The sequence below is a fragment of the Chiloscyllium punctatum genome, chromosome 11, assembly GCF_047496795.1.
Source record: "Chiloscyllium punctatum isolate Juve2018m chromosome 11, sChiPun1.3, whole genome shotgun sequence".
Taxonomy (NCBI): Eukaryota; Metazoa; Chordata; class Chondrichthyes; order Orectolobiformes; family Hemiscylliidae; genus Chiloscyllium; species Chiloscyllium punctatum.
The window spans coordinates 10,195,526-10,215,306 of NC_092749.1; the positions used below are offsets into that span (position 1 = coordinate 10,195,526).

A 19,781-nucleotide genomic window follows, 5' to 3' on the forward strand; every position below is an offset into this window, starting at 1 on the left:
TGCATTACGGAACTGCTGTAGCCCACAATGCCCTTAGGGAGAGAATTCCCGGATTTTGACCTAGTGACAGTGAAGGAATGGCGATATATTTCCAAATCAGGATGGTGAGTGACTTGGAGGGGATCTTGCAGGTGGTGGTGTTCCCAAGTATCTGCTGCCCTTGACCTTCCAGATGGAAGTGGTTGTGAATTTGGAAGGTGGTGTCTCAGGATCTTTGGTGAATTTCTGCAGTGCATCTTATAGATAGTACACACTGTTGCTACTGAGCGTTGGTGATGGAGGGAGTAGATGTGGTGCCAATCAAGTGCACTTCTTTGTTCTGGATGGTATCAGACATCTTGAATGTTGTTGGAGCTACAGCCATCCAGACAAGTAGGGAGTATTCCCTCACACTTCTGAATTGTACTTTGTAGATGGTGGATGGACTTTGACAAATGCTTAGATGAGTTACTTACTGCAGTATTCCTAAACTCTGACCTATTCTTGTAGCCACTGTGTTTCTGTGGCAAGTCAAGTTGAGCTTCTGGTCAATGGTAACCCCAAGGATGTTGAGAGTGTGATTTTAGGTCATCACAGTGCCATTGAATGCTATGGAGCAATGGTTAAATTCTGTCTTGTTAGAGATGGTCACTGAATGATACATGTCGGAAATGTTATTTTCCACTTCTCAGTATATTGTCAGGGTGTTAATTCATATGGGCATGGACTGCTTCATTATCTGAGGAGTTGCAAATGGTGCTGAAGGTGGTTGGAAACCAGCCAGTACCCTGAGGAATTCCTGTAGAGCTGTTTGAAGCTGAGATGACTGACCTCCAAGAACCACAACTATCTTCCTTTATTCCAGGTATGCGCCAAAAAGAAGGGAGTTTTGCCCTGATTCCTATTGATTGTAGGTTTACTAAGTGACAAATAATATTCACACTACACAAGTGCCAGCCAAAGGCCATCTTCAACAGGACAGAATCTAAGCCTTGCACCTTGATGCTTATTGACTTTACTATTACTGAATACATCACTATCATAACTGTACAGGTTCCTATTGACCAGCACTAGCCATATAAATATTATGATTGCAAGACCAGGTCGGAAGCTGGGATTCTGCAGTAAATAATGCATCTCTTGATTCCTCAACTGATGTCCACCATCTAGAAGGCACAACTAAGGACTGCGATGGAATATTCCCCACTTTTCTGAATGAGTGTAGCTCTAGATGGACAAGGGCAGAAGATACATGGGAACACCACCACCTGCAAGTTCCCCTTCAAGCCACTCACCACACTGACTTGTAAATGTATTGCTGCTCATTCAGTGTTACTGGGTTAAAATCCTGGAATTCCTTTCCAAACATCACTATGCATGTATTGCATCATTTGGACTACAACGGTTCAAGAAGGCAGCTGATCAACACCTTTTCCATGGCACTTAGGAATAGATAATAAATGTTGGCTTCCCCAGTTATACCCACATCCCATGAATATATATAAAAAGAGAGAAAAAGAGCCTGTCCACATCCCCCTCACCCTAAAAATATCCTAGATCTCTACAGTGTGGAAGTAGGCCATTCAGTCTGCTGAGTTCACACTGCCCCTCTGAAGAGCATCCCACCCAGACCTAACCCCACGTTTCCATTGGTTAATCCACCTGGCCAATACATCCCTGGACACCATGGGCAATTTAACATGTCCAATCCACCCAACGTGCACATCTTTGGACTGTGAGAAACCGGAGAGGAGCACCCAGAGGAAACCCACGCAGACACAGGGAGAATGTGCAAACTCCACACAGACAGTCATTCGAGGCTGGAATCAAACCCATGTCCCTGGCACTGTGTCACCCTTGTATCTTTATACCCTTGCAGCAAGTCTGCATTCTTTCCAAAATCTTCATCACTTCAAAATTGTGGCTCCAAAATTCTTGTTCAAAGTGCCACCTAGTGTCAAATGGATTTTCTGTGCCTGGTTTCTGAGATCAGGCTAAAGCTTGTTGGAAAAATGATCAGGTCAGTTCGAGGTTAAACTGTTATTTCCCTTCCCTTACCACCGTTTTGCAATGGAAAAGTTGGCTCTGAAATTTGAATGGGTAATGCTTGAGCCTGACAAACAAATTCACCAGAAATACTTAGCAGACAAAGTGTTGGTAATGAGTACAACACTTAGATGGATAAACCTCTGAAAGCTTACTTGCAATTCACCTCCTCTTGCTGTATCGTCCCATCTGTAATTCACTGATAGCTGCATGTCTTATACTCGGTAAATAAATAATTGTGAGTCTGTTGTGGCTCAGTTGGCAGTGCACGCACCTCCAAGTTGTGACATTCCCAGTTCAGGTGCGACTCCAGCAATTCAACATCAAATCCGGGGCTGATACCTCTGTGTTGTAGTTAGAGAGAATGCAGAGTTACAGGTGCCCTTATTTTTTGGATGACACCACAATCGAGACCTTGTCTACCTGCTTAGGTAGATGTAAATGATTCTGTGGCAGCATTTCAAACTAAACACAGTGGTGTTATCCCTGGTGTCCTGGGCCAATATTTCTCCCTGAATCAACATTGCAAAAACAGATTATATCGGATCATTATCACATTGATGTTTGTGGGAATTAACTCAGTGTGAATCAGATCCTGGAATTCCTGCATAACAACACTTCAAAAAGTATTTCTTTGGCTGTAGACTGATTTGATAAGTTCAGTGGTCTTGAAGAATGCTGTATAAATACAAGTCTTTTTTTAAAGGAATGTATGTTTTCAAAGGAGAAGTCAGTGAATTTGCCACAAGGATCTTGCAATGTGCAGGGAGCCTTGGAATGTGTTGCCAAACATGTTTTGTTTTGAATGATGCAGCTGTTTATGTAAAAAAAAACAACACTTATTAGACGTGTCAAACTGCACAGGGTTCCCCTCAGATCTATAGCTGTGGGCAGTGTTTTGAGTTTCAAACCATGGAAAGTCATAGATCCCAACATGAGAAGTATCTTCATTGTCGTGATGCTTTGGCACTGTTTGACCATGACTGAGCCAAGCCCCAGGCACACACATACACATACACCTACAGCTGGCAGTCAGTCAGTGGGCAGTGATGAAGAGATTGCCCAACAACACTGAAGTAAGTCAAAAAGGACAACATACATTTCATAATGCCTTTCATGACCATGGGAGATCCCCAAGCAGTAGAAGCCAATAGCATGCTTTTGAAGTGTTGTCACCAATGTAATGTAAGGAAATGTAGCCACTGCCCCAATATGCAGACAGCAAGATCCCACAAACAGCAATGAGATAAACAATGGGAAATTGATTAATATTGATTGAGGGGAAACTTTGGCCAGAGATAGCAGGGAGAACTCCCCTGTCCTTCAATGTAATATGAATGACAAACTAGCAGCAGAAGGCAGACACTTGGCCCCTTGAAGCCTGCTTCTTTGTGCCTTATACAATATGGTTAAAATATTGGGCATCCGCATGTAGGAATAGAACAGTTTTCTTTATTCATTGGATGTGTGCATTGCTGGCTGGGCCATTACTTATTACTTAGATGCCCTTGAGAAGGTGGTGCCTTCTTAAACTGCTGCAGTCCATGTGCTGTAAGGTTAACCTTTTGGAAGGGAATTCCCAGATTTTGACCCAGTGACAGGGAGGGAACATTGATGGATTTCTGAGTCAGGATAGTTGGTGGATTGGAGGGAAACTTTTGGGTAGTGGTGTTCCCTTATATCTGCTGTCCTTGTCGTTCGAGAGGGAACTGGTTGTGGATTTGGAAGGTGCTATCTGAAGATCTTTGGTGAATTTCTGCAATGCATCTTGTAGATAGTGCATACTGCTGCTACTGAGTGGTGGAAAGAGTGGATACTTGTGGATGTGATGCCAATCAAGTGACTGCTTTGTCCTGGATAGTGTCAGACTACTTGCATGTTGTTGGAGCTGCACCCATCCAGGCAAGTGGGCTCTATTCCATCTTGTGCCTTGAAGATGGTGGACAGGCTTTGGGAGTCAGGAACTGAGTTACTTATTGCAGTATTTCAATCCTCTCATCTGCTGTTGTCGCCACTGTCTTTATGTGGTGAGTCCAGTTTAGTTTCTGGTAAGTGATAACCATAGGACTTGATAGTGGGGGATTCAGTGATGGTAACATGATTGAAGGTCAGGGGGCGGTGTTTAAATAGTATATTCCTGCCTTATAGTCTTTTAACACAATCAGTAAGGATAAGCGACAGCACCTCCTCCGTGATAATCCTCAATACTGGTGCGTACTCAGTCCATTACTTTAATCTATATACACTTATGACAGTGTGGCCAAATTCAATTTCAATTCCATTTATAAATTTGCTGGTGATACCACTGTACTGGGTCTGATCTCAACAGGAAGTGAGTCACAGCAAGAGTGAGAGACAAGCAATCGTGGGCTGAGTCCCGGAAGCGTGTCGCAGGCTGGAGCGAGTAGATCAGTCTGGCGGGGGCGGGGGGGGTGGGGGGTTGAGTCCTGAAGGCGAGTCCTGGACAGAGGGCAGTAAATGGAGGCAGTAAGGCCTCATGTTCTGAAACTCAGTGTACCTGGATTCTGAAAAAAAGACCATAACTTGAGTTCTTTAAGGACATTTTTTTATTCTCACTTAAACTTTGTATGTAAACTCTGTATTCCCCTGCTAGCTTTTCTTTTTACCTTTTCAATACTGTAATAACACTTAAGGTATCTGTACCTAGGTATCTTGTACTTGAGATGGCGCCCGAGAGGCGATATTACCAACCTTTCACTACACTCATTCAACTGCATGTGACAATAAAGGCGATCCTATCCTATTCTATTCTATTCGATTCTATAAATAATGATGAGACAAGTACAGGAAAGAGATAGACAGCTTAGTGGCATGATGTAAAGATAATAATATTTCCCTCAATGACAGCAAATGAAGGAACTAGTCATCACCTTCAGGAAGCACAGTGGAGGACATGTTCCCTGTCTGTATCAATGGTACTGAGGTGGAAGTGGTTGAGAGCTTCAAGTTCTTGTCACCAACAATCTATCGTCATCCATTCACATTGATCCACGTCAAGAAAGCGGACTTCCCCAGAAGGCAAAGGAAATTCGGCAGGTCCAAAATGACTCTTACCAATTTTTATAGATGCATCATAGAAAACCATCCTATCCAGGTGCATCACAGCTTGGAATGGCAACTGGTCTGTTCAAGACTGCAAGAAGTAACACAGAGTTGCGAACACAGCCCAGTCCATCACAAAAACCAGCCTTCCTTCCATTGATTCCATCTACATTTCCCGCTGCCTCGGGAAAGCAGCCAACATAACTAAAGCCCTCCTCCCACTCTGGTTATACTTCCTTCCACCTTCTTCCATTGGGCAAAAGTTGTAAAAGTTTGAAAATGTACCAACAGACTTAAGAACAGCTTATTCCCACTCATATCAGACTGATGAATGGACCTCTCATATATTGGAGTTGATCTTTCTCTGCACCTTCTCTGTAGCTGTAACACTATAAACTGGATTCTGTTCTATTACCCTAATATACTTATGTAAGGTATGATTTGTGGAGAGAAATCAGAGTTAATGTTTCATGTCAAGTGACCCTTCCTCAGAACTGGTGGTCTGATGAATGGTCACGTGACCTGAAACATAAACTCTGATTTCTTTCCACCGGTGCTGCCAGACTTGTTAAGCTTTTCCAGCAGCATCTGTTTTTGCTTTTAATTTACAACAGATGCAGTTTTCTCGGTTTTTAAATTAAGGTATGTTTTGTCTGGTTAGCATGCAATGCAGTACTTTTCACTGTATTTCGGTACATGTGACAATGATAAAATCAAATCAAAGAAAGAAAGTGGAGTTGGTGATAACAAAAGAACTTGCCTTAATTATTCCTGCTTCCCTAGATGCAGAGGAATGGGTGCCAGTAGATTAGGAAATAATAAATGTGATATCCTTATTCAAGAAAGTGTATAAAGACACTTCTGGGATTTCCAAGCTGGTCAGTTTAACATTAGCAGCCAGTAGGGTTTTAGAAACAATAATCAGGGGAAAAAACATCACCAAGCTGTTGGGGAAGTTTTTGTTTAATTAAAGAGAATTAGCCTGTTGCAAAAAAACAGATTGTGTTCAACTAATCTGATTGTATTATTTGATGAAGTAACAGAGGAAGCTGATAGAGGGAAAGATGTTGACAATGCATTGGATCTTAAGAAAACATTTGACAAGGTACCACATAAAAGGCTGGTTTATAAATTAGAGGTGCATGGAATGGGAGGGTTATTCTCAACTAGGTTAAAAAAGTTCATGTGGGGACAGAACACGTTGAGTCTGTGATTATTCATTATTTTATACACTGGAAGATGGTCGACAGTGCTGTTCCCCAGTTGTCAGTGTTTATGGCCACTTTTTATCTGTTTATGTGCACATATCCAGGTATTGGAATACAAAGTAAGATATTAAAATATACCAATTATTACAACCTTGTGGATGTGATAAACCGTGAGGATGATACCGATTAACTGCAAATTGACATAGTCTTATAATGAATAAGCAGACAATCAGCAGATAGGATTTAATATGAAGAACTGTTAAGAGATACATTTTGACAAAAGTAATAGGTGGGGCAATATAGACTTTAAAGCAAGATTCTTAAAATCTGTACAGGGAGAGAGGAATCATAGCATAGATCTTAGAAGGACAATATGTTCAAGACAACATTGCACAATTATTTGGATACAAATAGTGTGCAAGGGTCTGAGGGAACAGCAGATTAGCATTAGATAATGACACTTATTTGAAGGGCTGGTACATGGCATGATGGACCAAATGGCTTCCTTTTGTGCCATAACCATTCTATGTTTCTGTGAGATCGCAGTTTCATAGTTTCATAATAATTGAAGCAGGAGTAGGCCATTTGGCCTGTTGAGCCTGCTCCGCCATTCATTAATATCATGGCTGATCTATCCATTGCCTCAGATCCTCTTACTTGCAATATCCCCTATACCCTTAATTCACCCAACCATGCAAATACCCATCCAACTGTGTCTTAAATATATTAAATGAAGCTGCCTCTACTGCTTCCTTGGGCAAAGAATTCTATAGCTTCACTACTCTCTGTCCTAAATCTACTTCCCCTAATCTTGAGGCCATGTTCCCTAGTCCTAGTCTCACCTACCAGTGGAAACAACTTGCCTGCCTCTATCTAGTCTATCCCTTTCATAATTTTCTATGTTTCTATAAGATCCCCTCTTATTCTTGTAAGTTCTAGCAAGTACAGTCCCAGGCGGCTCAACCTCTCTTCAGAGGATAAACCCCTTATCTGTGGAATAAATCTGGTGAACCTCCTCTACACTGCCTCCAAAGCCAGTATATCCTTCCTCAAGTAAGGAGACCAGAACTGCTCACAATACTCCAGGTGCAGCCTCACCAACACCTTGTACAATTGTTCTTAAATTCAATCCTCTAGCAATGAAAGCCAATACTCCGTTTGCCTTCCTAATTACCTGTTGCACCTGCGATTCATGTACGAGCACTCCTAAGTCCCTCTGCACAACAGCATGCTGCAATCTTTCACCATTTAAATAATACTTTGACCTACAATTTTTACTTCCAAAGTGGATAACCTCACATTTACCATTTTGTACTCCACTCATTTAACCTATGTAAATCTCTCTGTGGACCTTCCGCATCCTCTGCACAGATGCTTTTCCACTCAACTTAGTGTCATCAGCAAACTTGCACATGCTACACTTGGTCTTCTCTTCCAAATCGTTTAAATATATGATAAACAGTTGCGGCCCAACACCGAACACTGCGGTACCCCGCTCACCACTGATCTCCAACCAGAGAAACACCTATTTATCCCAATTCTCTGCTTTCTCTTGGTTACTCAGTCCATTATCCATGCTAGTACATTCCCCGCAACTCCATGCATTCTTATTTTATGGATAAGCCTTTTATGCAGCACCTTATCGAATGCCTTCTGGAAATCCAAGTATACAACATCCACCTGTTCCCCTCCATCCAGTTAGTAGATTAGATTAGATTAGATTAGATTAGATTAGATTAGATTACTTACAGTGTGGAAACAGGCCCTTCGGCCCAACAAGTCCACACCGTCCCGCCGAAGCGTAACCCACCCATACCCCTACATCTACACTTACCCCTTACCTAACACTATGGGCAATTTAGCATGGCCAATTCACCTGGCCTGCATATCTTTGGACTGTGGGAGGAAACCGGAGCACCCGGAGGAAACCCACGCAGACACGGGGAGAACGTGCAAACTCCACACAGTCAGTCGCCTGAGGCGGGAATTGAACCCGGGTCTCAGGCGCTGTGAGGCAGCAGTACTAACCACTGTGCCACCGTGCCGCCCGAGTACATGGGATCTCGGGCTTCAGAATGGTAAGGAGTACAAAAGCAGGAAATGCCTGTGAAGCTATAGTTAGGCCACAATTAGAGCACTGTACCCAGTTAGTTCTGATCGACAAATGGTTGTAAAGATCTTTGAGACAGAGCAGAGAAGATATACTAAGGCCATTCCAGGGATGGGTTGGTTTAGCTGCAAGGTCAGGTTGGAGAGGCTGGAGACATTCTCCTTGGATCAAAGGAGATTGAGGGGAGAATTGATCGAGATTGTGACACGTTTGGAAAAGGGAGTCAAAGAAAAGCTAATGCGACAAAAATGATGGGACACAGATATGAGGTTTTGGCTAACTGATGCAGTGGGGTGCTGTGAGGAAATCTTTTTTTTTGCATTATATGGTAATAGCCTGGGACACGCTGCTATAAGGATGTAGGGAATGGAGATGAATGATTAATAATTTCAAAAAGATATTAGATGAACATTTGAGAGAATTAACACTCAGGGGAATGGGGATAGAGCAGAGGAATGAGACTGACTGGATTGCTCAGAGAACCCAGATGAAGTCAGTGGGCAAATAGCCTCCTTCTGTGCAATCATGACCTTGGAAGAAGGCAAAGTCCGTACCTCATTTTGTAATGGTTCCGATTTGCTGGATTGTCTGAGTCAGCAGTAAAATGGAAAATGGCCTCATATCTCAGGCAGCATCCAAGGAGCAGGAGAGTCGACATTTCTGATGAAAGGCTTATTCTCCTGTTTCTCAGATGCTGCTGACCTGCTGTGTTTTTCCAGCACCACACTCTCGTGGGTGATTAAGAAGGCATTTAGCACCTTCATTGCCCAGACCTTTGAATATAGGAGTTGGGACGTCATATTGAGGTTGTACAGGTTGATAGTAAGGCCTCTTCCAGTTCTGGTAACCCAATTATAAGAAGCATATTATTAAGCTGGAGAAGGTTCAGAAAAAGATTTCCAAGGATGTTGCCTAGATTGGAGCATTTGAATTATATAAATAGGCTAGACATGCTGGGATGTCTTTCACTGGATCATAGGAAGTTGAGGGTGACCTTATAAAGGTTTATAAAATCATGAGTAGCAAGGGTCTTTTCCCTCAGATGGGGGAGTTTAAAATCAGCGGGAATATTTTTAAGGTGAGAGGAGAAAGATTTGAAAAAGACATGAGAGACAACTTTTTACACTGAGAGTGGCTTGTGTGTGGAATGAACTGCCAGAGGAAATGGTGGATATAAGTACAGTTATAACATTTAAAAGACAATAAGAACATGAATAGGAAAGGATTGGAGGGAATTGGGTCAAACACGGCAAATAGGACTAGTTTAGTTTGGGAATATGGTCAACATGGACTAGATGGAATGAAGGGTCTGTTTCCATGTTGTACGACTCTATCAATCTATCACAATATGACACCCAACAGTAGAGTTATCCCCCTCGTACAGCACAGGAGGATCAACAGGGACTTTGTGCTCAAATAAAAGCAAAATACTGCAGATGCTGGAAATCTCAAACAAACATACAGAAACTCACCAACCTTCAGTTTTGAAGAAGAGTCATACTGGATTCTAAACGTTAGCTCTGTTTCTCTCTCCACAGATGCTGACAGACCTGCTCAGTTTCTCCAATAATTTCTGTGTCAGGTGCACTTTGTGCTCATCTGTCTAAAGTGAGACTTCACGCCTTGACCTCTTACTTGGAGAAGTGTTCTGCCAAGAATAGTGCTTTCACACATCCATAGAGAGGAAATTACTCTGGTTCAAATCAGTCTGCTCTAAACAATTGTATTATCTAATGTACTGTAGTTCATCGTCTCCTTGACCCCGTACCTGTCCTCTAGTTCCACTGAATCCCACTGCAATCACCTCCTAGCAAAAGTAAGAGAAAAGCCCAGGCTTCCTTAGAAACATGGAAAATAGGAGCAGGAGTAGTCCATTCAGCCCTTCGAACTTGCTTCACCATTCAATATGATCATAGCTGGTCATCCAACTCAATAGTCTATTCCCACTTATAGTGTCATAGAGTCCTACAGCACGGAGACAGGCCTTTTGGCCCAAACTGGTCTATGCTGACCAAGATGTTCATCAATGCTAACCCCGTTTCCTTGTACTTGGCCCATATCCTTTGAAACCTTTCCTATCTGTGTATTTGTCCAAATGCCTTTTAAATGTTGTTAATGTACCTGCCTCAACCACTTCCTCAGGCAGCTCATTCAATAGGCGTACCACCCTCTGTGTAAATAAGTTGCCCCTCAGGTTCCCTTTTATTCTGTCCCCTCTAACCTTAAACTGATGCTCTCTAGTCCTTGATTCCCTAACTCTGGGAAAAAGACTGAGTGCATTCACCCTATCCATTCCTCTCATGATCTTTTGCACTTCTATAAGAACACCCCTCAGTCTCCTAACTTGTCCCCCAAATTCTTTGATCCCTCTAGCTCCAAATGGAATACCCAACTCCTTCTTGGAATCATACAAATTTTGGCCACAACTGCATTCTGTTGTAGCGAATTGCACAGGTTCACTACTCTCTGGCTGAAGAAATGTCTCTTCATCTCAGTCCTAAATGGTTTACCCTTTATCCTTAAACTGTGGTGCTCTAGTTCTGGACTCCCCCTTCATTGGCAACATCCTTTCTGCATCTATCCTGTCTCATCCTATTAGATTTCTATAGGTTTCAATGAGATTTCCCCCTATATTGTTCTAAATTCCTGTGAATATAGCCCTAACTAATCCAATCTCTCTTTATGCATCAGTGCTAACATCCCAGGAATCAATTTGGTAAACCTCACTGCGCTCCCAATGTAGCAAGAACATTCGTCCTCAATAAGGAGACAAAAACTGCACAGTGGCTCTGTGATTAGCACTGCTGCCTCACAGTGCCAGAGACCTGGATTTGATTCCAGCCTTGGGTGACTGTCTGTGTGAAGTTTGCATATTCTCTCTGTGTCAGTGTGAGTTTCTGCTGGCTACTCTGGTTGCCTCCCACGGTCCAAAGATGTGCAGATTAGATGGATTGGCTGTGCTAAATTGCCCAGAAGTGTTCAGGCATGTGCAGGTTGGGTGGTTTAGTCATAGTAAATGTGGGGTTATGGGTTGTGGCGGCTGGGTTTGCGTGGGATGCTCGTTGAAGAATTCGTGCAGACTCGATGGGCCGTATGGCCTCTTTCCAGACTGTCGGGATTCTATGATTCTATTTTGGAAGATGACTACCAATGCATCCACTGTTTGTAGGTTCTCTTTCTTAAGTGCAGGGGATTTATCAGCTTTCATTCCCATCAATTGTCCTACCATGACTTGGCTACTAATATTGATTTCCTTTTGTTCCTCCCTCTCACCAAATCCTGTGTTCCCCAAGATTTCTGGTATGTTATATATGTCATCCTTTGTGAACACAAAATTAACATATACATTTAGTTGGTCGGACATTTCTTTGTTCCCCATTATAAATTCCACTGTGTATGACTGTAAAGAATCTATATTTATCTTCACCAATCCTTTTCTCTTCACATTCTCGAAGCCATTATGGTTTTTTTTTATGTAGCTTGTCATTTTCTACTTTTACTTTCTTAATCAATCCCTTTGTCCAGCTTTGCTAAATCCTATACAACTCTCACTATTTTTTTTTCGTTTCAGACTAATTTGTTTGCCCTTTCCTTCAATCTAATACTATTCCTAATTTCCCTTGTTGGTCATGGCTTGGGCACTTTTCCCATTTTACTTTTGTGCTAGACAGGAGTGAGCAATTCTTGCTATTTACCCATATGCTCTTTGAGCTTCATATCATTGTAAGTTCCTCTATTTAGATTCTGGAGCCTAGTCTCAGAATCAACAAACTTGGGTCAAAATCAGGGAATTCCCTCCCTAGTGGCATTGTGGGTCAACCCACAGCAGGTGGATTGCAGTTGTTCAAGAACACAGCTCACCACCACCTGCTCAAGGGCAACTAGGACCAGGCAATAAATGCTGGCCAGCCAGTGACACCCACATCCCACAAATGAATAAATAAATAAGACCTCAGTCTCTGTCTTGAGAAAGAATTCTATTGTATTATGATTGCTCATCCCCAACGGGCCTCACAGAATGAGACTGCCAATTATTCTTTTCTCATTGCACAATTCCTGCCTAGGATATCCTGATTGCTAGAAGAGGGTTCCTCAATGTATTGCTCCTGAAAACCATCCCAATACTCCCCTACACTTTGAGGAAGATTGAATCTAGGAGGGTTTTTTTTAAAATGAGCATTGTGAAATGACTGAGCATGCATTAAATCCAAACTTATTTCAAAGTGGGGAATGTCTCCTGTGTACTCTTCGGCAGATGAGATCTTCAACTTTTTCCACTTTCCATTGTGTTTGTGTCAGTTGGGTTTAGTTCCCCTTTGGGGAAATTGTTCTCCTAACAGTGGCAGTGTTGTTGAGTAGTGAAGTTATGTGCCTGTTTATAGACTTGTTTGTGTTCTGTACATGAGTACCTCCCATCATTGTTTTTTTTTTCTCATTTTTCCACTTTCATATTACACAAACAAGTATGTCACTCAACAAACAGGCGAGCCTATCTGACCAATCATAACAGCCTCACAGCAATGGTAACAGAGGTGATATAAAAGTGGAAAGGGACTGAGGTTAGAGCAAATCTGTCAGTGCCTAAAGGAAACAACGACAGGTTCAGGTTTCAGCTGGTGATCCTCTGCCAGAACAGAGAGAGAATGCAAAACAACAACAATACAAAGAAGGAAATGGAGGATATCAACAGGTAAAAGTCATGTGTATCCAAATGCTAAATCCTGTTCCTGCTTTAAGGTCTTGCACCTTGTTTTCTAAACACTCAGCTATTAATACCACCTATAAATTCTCCATTTATCAGTTCAAACTGTCATTTTTCGTGTGCTGAAAGACTTGTGCTGGCTGTTATATAGATATCAGCCTTTGACAAACTATATCTAACTGTGGACAGGGTCACAGCCCTGTCACAGCTGGCAAGTGGGCTGTGGAATTGATGCCACAGAACTGAAAGAGAAGGAAAACTGATTCCTCCAGGAAATGTCCTCTCACATTGTTTCAGTATGGAGTCTTTTTCCTTGTCTGGGTGTGGGCAAGATGGGAATTTATCCCTCCTCCCTGGTTATCCTGAGAAGGTAATGGTGGACTTTCTCCATGAACTTCCACTGCTCTGTAAAGGTGCTGCTCCCTCTGCGATGGTAGGTGAGACTCTTTGGGATGATTACCTGATGATTATAAAGGAATGATCATGTATTCTGAATCCAGAGTGATGTGTCATCTGATGGGTATTTATGATGCATACTGCAGCCTTTAGTGTAAAGAGGGCATATAGAATCTAGAGGCACTGACCAAAAGATTTGTTGTGTCTTGAATAGTACTGAGCTTCTCAAGTGTTTCTTTCGCTGTGTCTGTCCAGGCAGGTGGAGGGCATTTATCTTCATTGTTGACTTTGGCATTTGTACACAGCTTTGAATGGTCAGGAGTTGGTGTACTCTGCCTCCATGTACTGTTGTCGTCAAGGTGTTGTTGGGGCACTTTCAAGTGAAGCATCTGATCAACAGTGAGCCCACCCAGGATGTATGACCTGGTGGTGGTGTCACTTGGTAGATTCTCTGCCTTCTAAATGTCAACCACAGATGATAAAATGAACGTTTATTTTGAATATATCAGAGAGAGAGAGAGACGTGTTCTATTTTGCATTCATAGTGAAATCACAAACAGCTTATGAAAAGCGTGTTTGATTTTGTGCTGAATACAGAAACCTTTGATCATGATGCTGTGCGTCAGAACAAGCTCTCTTCTCGCAAATTGAAATAATATAGTGTTCAAGGAGGGAGTGCTGGATAAACCACAAACATTACACCAACTAGTCTGATGTCAAATTGTGGACAAAACCTTGGAATCTGTGTCATGGGATCAGTATCTGTAAGGGTTAATTAAGGACAGTCACCATAGACTTGTGAAATGCAAACTGTTTTTGGCAAATAAAACAGAAAGTGTTGGCAAAACTCAGCAGGCCTGACACCATCTGTGGAGAGAGCAATGGAGTTAATGTTTCAAGTCTGTATCCTTTCATTACACCTTTTATCATTTGGTTACAGACCCAAAATATTAGTCCTCTTGCTTTCTCCACAGATTCTGCCGGATTTACCAGCTTTTTTTTTGATGACTATTCAGAGTTCTAGCATCTGCAACATTTTGCATTTGTCTGTGCTTTCAAAAAGCTATCACAGAGCTGAAGTGATAAAGGCCTACAGTAGGTTTCCATATTGAATTCAATAAGGTGTCTGATTTGAAGGTTCTGAGTTGGCATAAGATGGTGACAGCTTTAGTAGAAAATTGGCTAGTGGACCAGAGATAAAGAATTAGAATAAATAAGCACCGCTTAAACCCTAGAGGGCACACATTTGTTCTCTGTATCCTAAAAGATCAAGATTGAGCTAAGGGAGCACAATCTCAAATTGTTGACAACAGTAAGGTAACAGTTAGGAGAAACAGCCACGAGGTTTGTGAAAGACCTTTGGGAGCTCTAAACAGGTTGGCAGGATGGGAAGGAAGATGGAAAATGCATGTGTGAGGTAATGCACTTTGGGAAGAAAAACAAGAAATGGGTGTGTGTGCTCAATGGGAAGTCACTACAAGGGGGAGATGAACAGAGAGGCCTAAGGGTGCAGAGGCAGAATTCCCTGCGGTTTCCATAGCAAGTAGAGAAATTATTTTTAAGAGTCAACTAAATGTTTGGTTTCATAAATAGAGACAAAACACGTGATAGGAAAGAAAAACTTGTTAGTCAGGAAACAAGTAGGGTATTGTGTACCATTTTAAAGACCCAGTGTAGAAAACCATAGAGAACAACCAGCAAAGATTCATTGGGATGACGTTAATAATGGGAAGCTATAGTTTAGCAGGAGAGACTTCAGAGCATGGGACTATTTCCATTTAGATACATAATGTTAACAGAAGAATTAATTGAGATTTGGAAAACAAGTAATGGTCTAGGCAAAGAAGGTGAAAGACATCTCTAACCCCAATGGTGAGAGATCATCTTTCATTTTTTTAATATAAAGTAGTCATAGAGAGGGAGTATAGAATATTTTGTTGCAACTAGATTCGAGGTAGAGATCATTGCTTTCTTAAGGGCCAAGGGGCATTATTTGTTACATGAAGATGCAGGGACATGTGAAGAGTGTTGGATTGCTCTAGCAAAGAGCCAGAGTAGACATCCTGGACCAAATGGCCTTTTTCTATGCTGTAAAATTGGTCAGTTTAAAGAAGTCAATGTTTTAAGTTCTCTGCTGAATCTGGTAAATTTTAGTGTGAATTGATCTGCTTACCAAACCATTTGTTTTCCTTTCATTAACTAGCAATGCTCTGCCGTCACTGGAGGAGATCACATCCTGGACACAGGGTTTTGACAAGGTGATGAGGACTGAAGCTGGCAGGAACATTTTCCGTGAGTTCCTGAGGTCAGAGTACAGCGAGGAGAACATGCTCTTTTGGCTGGCATGTGAAGATTTCAAAAAGGAAAAGAACTCAAAGGTAGTTGCAGAAAGAGCAAGGACAATATATGAAGACTACATTTCAATACTGTCTCCAAGAGAGGTGAGATAATTTCAGAAAGTGCTAAGATAACATTAGCAGTCGTGCTTTTTTTCTTTCCTTTTGATACAGGTTGTATTTTGAAAGGAGGAGGTGAGTACAAGTAAGTTTTGTCAATAATTATCACCATCAAAGACTAATATTGTTAATAATTATTGATGCCAATTAGTATTGATATTAAATTATACTGATTGTAATTAAGAATTAATATTTTATATGATTAGTTATATCAGTAAGAAATATTGGTAATAATTGATTATTGGTGAGTACTCTAATTACCCAGGTCTAATCATTGATAATTTGTTTTTGACCTATTTGTACCATGTGATTACAGTAAACAATGAGTATTACAAATAATTAATTGCTCATTTTGTGGTTGCCCCTGTGACTGTCAATGGCCAAGAGCCATTTGCCCAGGAATTGTCCCTATCAATGATAACAATGATCTCTTGGTTTATGATATTTTACTTTAGCTTATTCTTCATGATTACTTTCATGAACTTGAATGTTTTGGAAAACCAGAGAGTAAGCACAATGAGGCTAATGAAACCTGATGCCATTAGGGTAGCAGCACTCAAGTGCATTTGCTGCAGTCAAATGATAGAACTGCAGTGAGGATGTGTTCTAAGTTGGTACTTGCTTGTTTTGAGCATTGGCCGAATTTGTCATGAACAGTGCTCACTGACGATACCACTGGCCATTCACAATACTAACTACTGTACTAACACTAGCCATTCATAAGACTTACTGTCTACCCTCTCAACATTGACCATTGTACTGATGAATGATCATTTATTATACTGACCACTTTCAACAGTTGCAAATCATCTGGACCACAAATGGAATGGACCTCTAAACTGACCACTAATTTTCATACTAATGGACTTTCATAAAGCTCACCAGTGCATGTTCACAGTACAAGCCACTCACACCCTGAGCCATTCTTAATTGTTATCTATATGATGACCATTGATATTAACTTTCATAGTGCTGACCAACGATAGTATTGTTGATTGGCACTGTTGCCTGTGGTGACAATATTGAATCATTGACATTGACATTGAATCATTGTGGTGACATCATTGACAATTTAAACCATTCCCCATTAACATGAATGAACATTAATAGTACTGAGTATTTGCAACTGTGTCCTTTGATGAACATTTGAGGTTAACCATTGTGGCCAGGTCTGGTTAAAGACTGGGGACTGTGGTGGTGGCAAAGTCAGTGTCTATTTTGAACATATACGGAATGGATCAAATCAAGTTCATGTTAGGTATTTTCTGAATAGTCTCAAGTGAGATTGTGTACTAACTGAATATGCACTACAGTTATTTCTTTTCTTTGTGCTATTTGCAGGTGAGTCTTGACTCTCGTGTGCGAGAAATAGTCAACAGGAACTTGCTGAATCCATGCCCTCTTATGTTTGAGGATGCTCAGCTACAGATATACAGCCTAATGCACAGGGACTCCTTCCCCAGGTTCTTGAACTCTGAGATGTACAAGTCACTAATTGAAAAGCCTAAGACTTCCCCTGACACCAGCCCTGATGCTGAAAGTTAAGCTCGGACCTCCTGAAAGCACAAGGGAAAGGAACAGTGGCACTTGGAAACAGTTGTACACTCACACCTGTATTGCACACTCCTATATTTGCACAACTTCCATCACATACATGATAACATGCTTACAGATACAAACATTAGATGTGTACATTTATATAGTCACATTAACATGAGAGCAAATATACACAGTTATACACGTAGACACATGCATAGTTATTCAACAACATACCTGCATGCATTCATGAAAGCACATTTACTCCGGCATATAAGTATACATTCCCAAACATTTACACCTACAGTTGCTGATACCTTGTATTAAGACATTATCCACTTGTGTACACATACCAATACATGCACACATACATACACAGACACACATACACAGACACACACACGTGCAGAAATAATAATGATTAAAGCAGAGTAAAGCTCTGTAGCTTGCTTGCTGGAGATCCCTGTTTAGCTTTACTCAGGCTGTGGTGACTAACTGAATATGGAGTTCACCTTTAAAAGAAATATATACATATAAAATGATCGGAATAAAGGTTTTGCTCACTGCCTCGGTTACAAACACAAACAAAAGCCAAGAATGTTTGTTCATGTTTTTTTAAGAAAAGATGTTTTGCTATTTGCTGAGACTTGATTCTTGTTCCCTGTAGCAGCAACATGCCAAGTTGGTCGCTGGTAGAATAGGTGACAAGATGCCTGCAATATCCCCAAACATTGATCGGAGCAAGTGAACACTGCCATGGTGGGGAGTTGGGAGGGGTGTATGGGGGTAGGGAGGGGGGTAGCAAGTGGCCCCAAAGAACATTTGCCTGCTCAGAGTGCAGAAGATGTAGCACTGTGACAGTGTCTCCTGAGGCAGCTGCAGGCAAGATTAGAAATGTTAGTCTCTCTTTCCTTACAGCAGGATACTGATGGCAGGATTTCATAAAATTTAATAAGCACAAAAAATTAAAGGGTACAACTTTATTATGGAGAATGAGATTCAAGTTTCCAGTGTCAGTAATTCTGATCGTTTTGAGAGATAGAGAACCATATTTATTTATCTTGATAGAGACTGCAATTATTTTATATGTGTGTGCATGTGTGAGTAAAAGCTCGGGGATCTCTGTTACCTTTTTTTTGTGGTCAGTGAATGTTTCATTCCTCTGATTTAACTCTATCTGTCTCCCTAACACGGCCAGAAATCTGTTTTGTTTCATTGTGAAACGTGACTTCGCTTGTGGCAGCTGACAGGTGTAGATAGGGTGGGACTTGTAGCTTCAGGTCCTCAGAAACTATAGCAGGGGTCTCCAAACCAAAGCAGAGTCTCCCGATAAAGTGGGGCCATATCTTTAGCAAGATCCAGTAAGGGCAGGGGGAGGTAGGTTAAGCTACACTGTACAATTTCAGTGATTTATAGTGAGCATAATTGGAAGGGAAATTTGCCCAGTCTACACCATTCTGCTCAGGATATGTGCTGCATTAAAATCCTACCTGTATTTAAAATGGGTCGCTGAGAGATGCCACAGGGTGATGTATTAAATTGCTAGCTGAGGTTTCTAGGTTAAGCTGTGTTTTTTGCTTGTTCATTTCTTAAAATCGTTGTATGTAATTTTCACACTTTATAATTAAAAAAATACAATTCATATATATATCTTTATGTCCTTGGGAAGATAGGGCAGAGGAGAGTTTTCATAGCACATGTGACACTCTCTTAGAAGGAATCTCCTTATTTAGTCTTGTCCTGTGGTCCAGTGTTAACAGGCTGGGAAGGGTCAACTAATGTGAAGGTTGAAAATTTGAACCTGGGAACTCGTGCAATTACGCATATCTATGGTACAGCAATAAGTGACCCCCAAAGCTATCAGTTTTACATATATTTTATAAGAAAGAAACAAGTCCAACTGATCATTGCTGAATGGGGATATTTATCAAATTCCTCTCATTTGACCTGGTCTACACTAGATAGTAGACTATTAACAAGGGATGAAGTATAAATACAAACTCAATGGTGTCTCCCAAGGATGATTATTTTGTTTCACAAAGGAGATCTATTTAAGGATTCAGTTTGAGTTTCTTGTGCATGAACTACATTATATCTGGCATATTAATCCTTGTGAGGCATGACATTGGTTGACATGTCTGAAAGAACTTCAATTACAACACAACATTAACAATTCAAATAAATAGATAGTCCTGGATTAGATTGTAGGCCTGGACAGAGGAGAAGCAAATTCAAGTCCGACAGGTCAGTGTTGGTTCACTCGTCTGTTTGAAGCTGCAGCAAGA

At 41.2% G+C, this 19,781-nt stretch overlaps 1 protein-coding gene across 4 annotated transcripts in view; it reads left to right on the forward strand.

The window, feature by feature from the left end:
- LOC140482725 (regulator of G-protein signaling 17-like) overlaps positions 1-18,288 on the forward strand; it is a 108,064-nt gene extending 89,776 nt beyond the window's left edge. For all 4 annotated transcript variants that reach the window (XM_072580282.1, XM_072580283.1, XM_072580284.1 and 1 more), the window contains 2 exons: positions 15,708-15,945; positions 17,302-18,288. In XM_072580282.1, the coding sequence (XP_072436383.1) occupies positions 15,708-15,945; positions 17,302-17,505 (442 nt within the window). In that variant the 3' untranslated portion in view covers positions 17,506-18,288. The remainder of the gene's footprint in view (positions 1-15,707; positions 15,946-17,301) is intronic.
- The last annotated feature ends 1,493 nt before the right edge of the window (positions 18,289-19,781 follow it).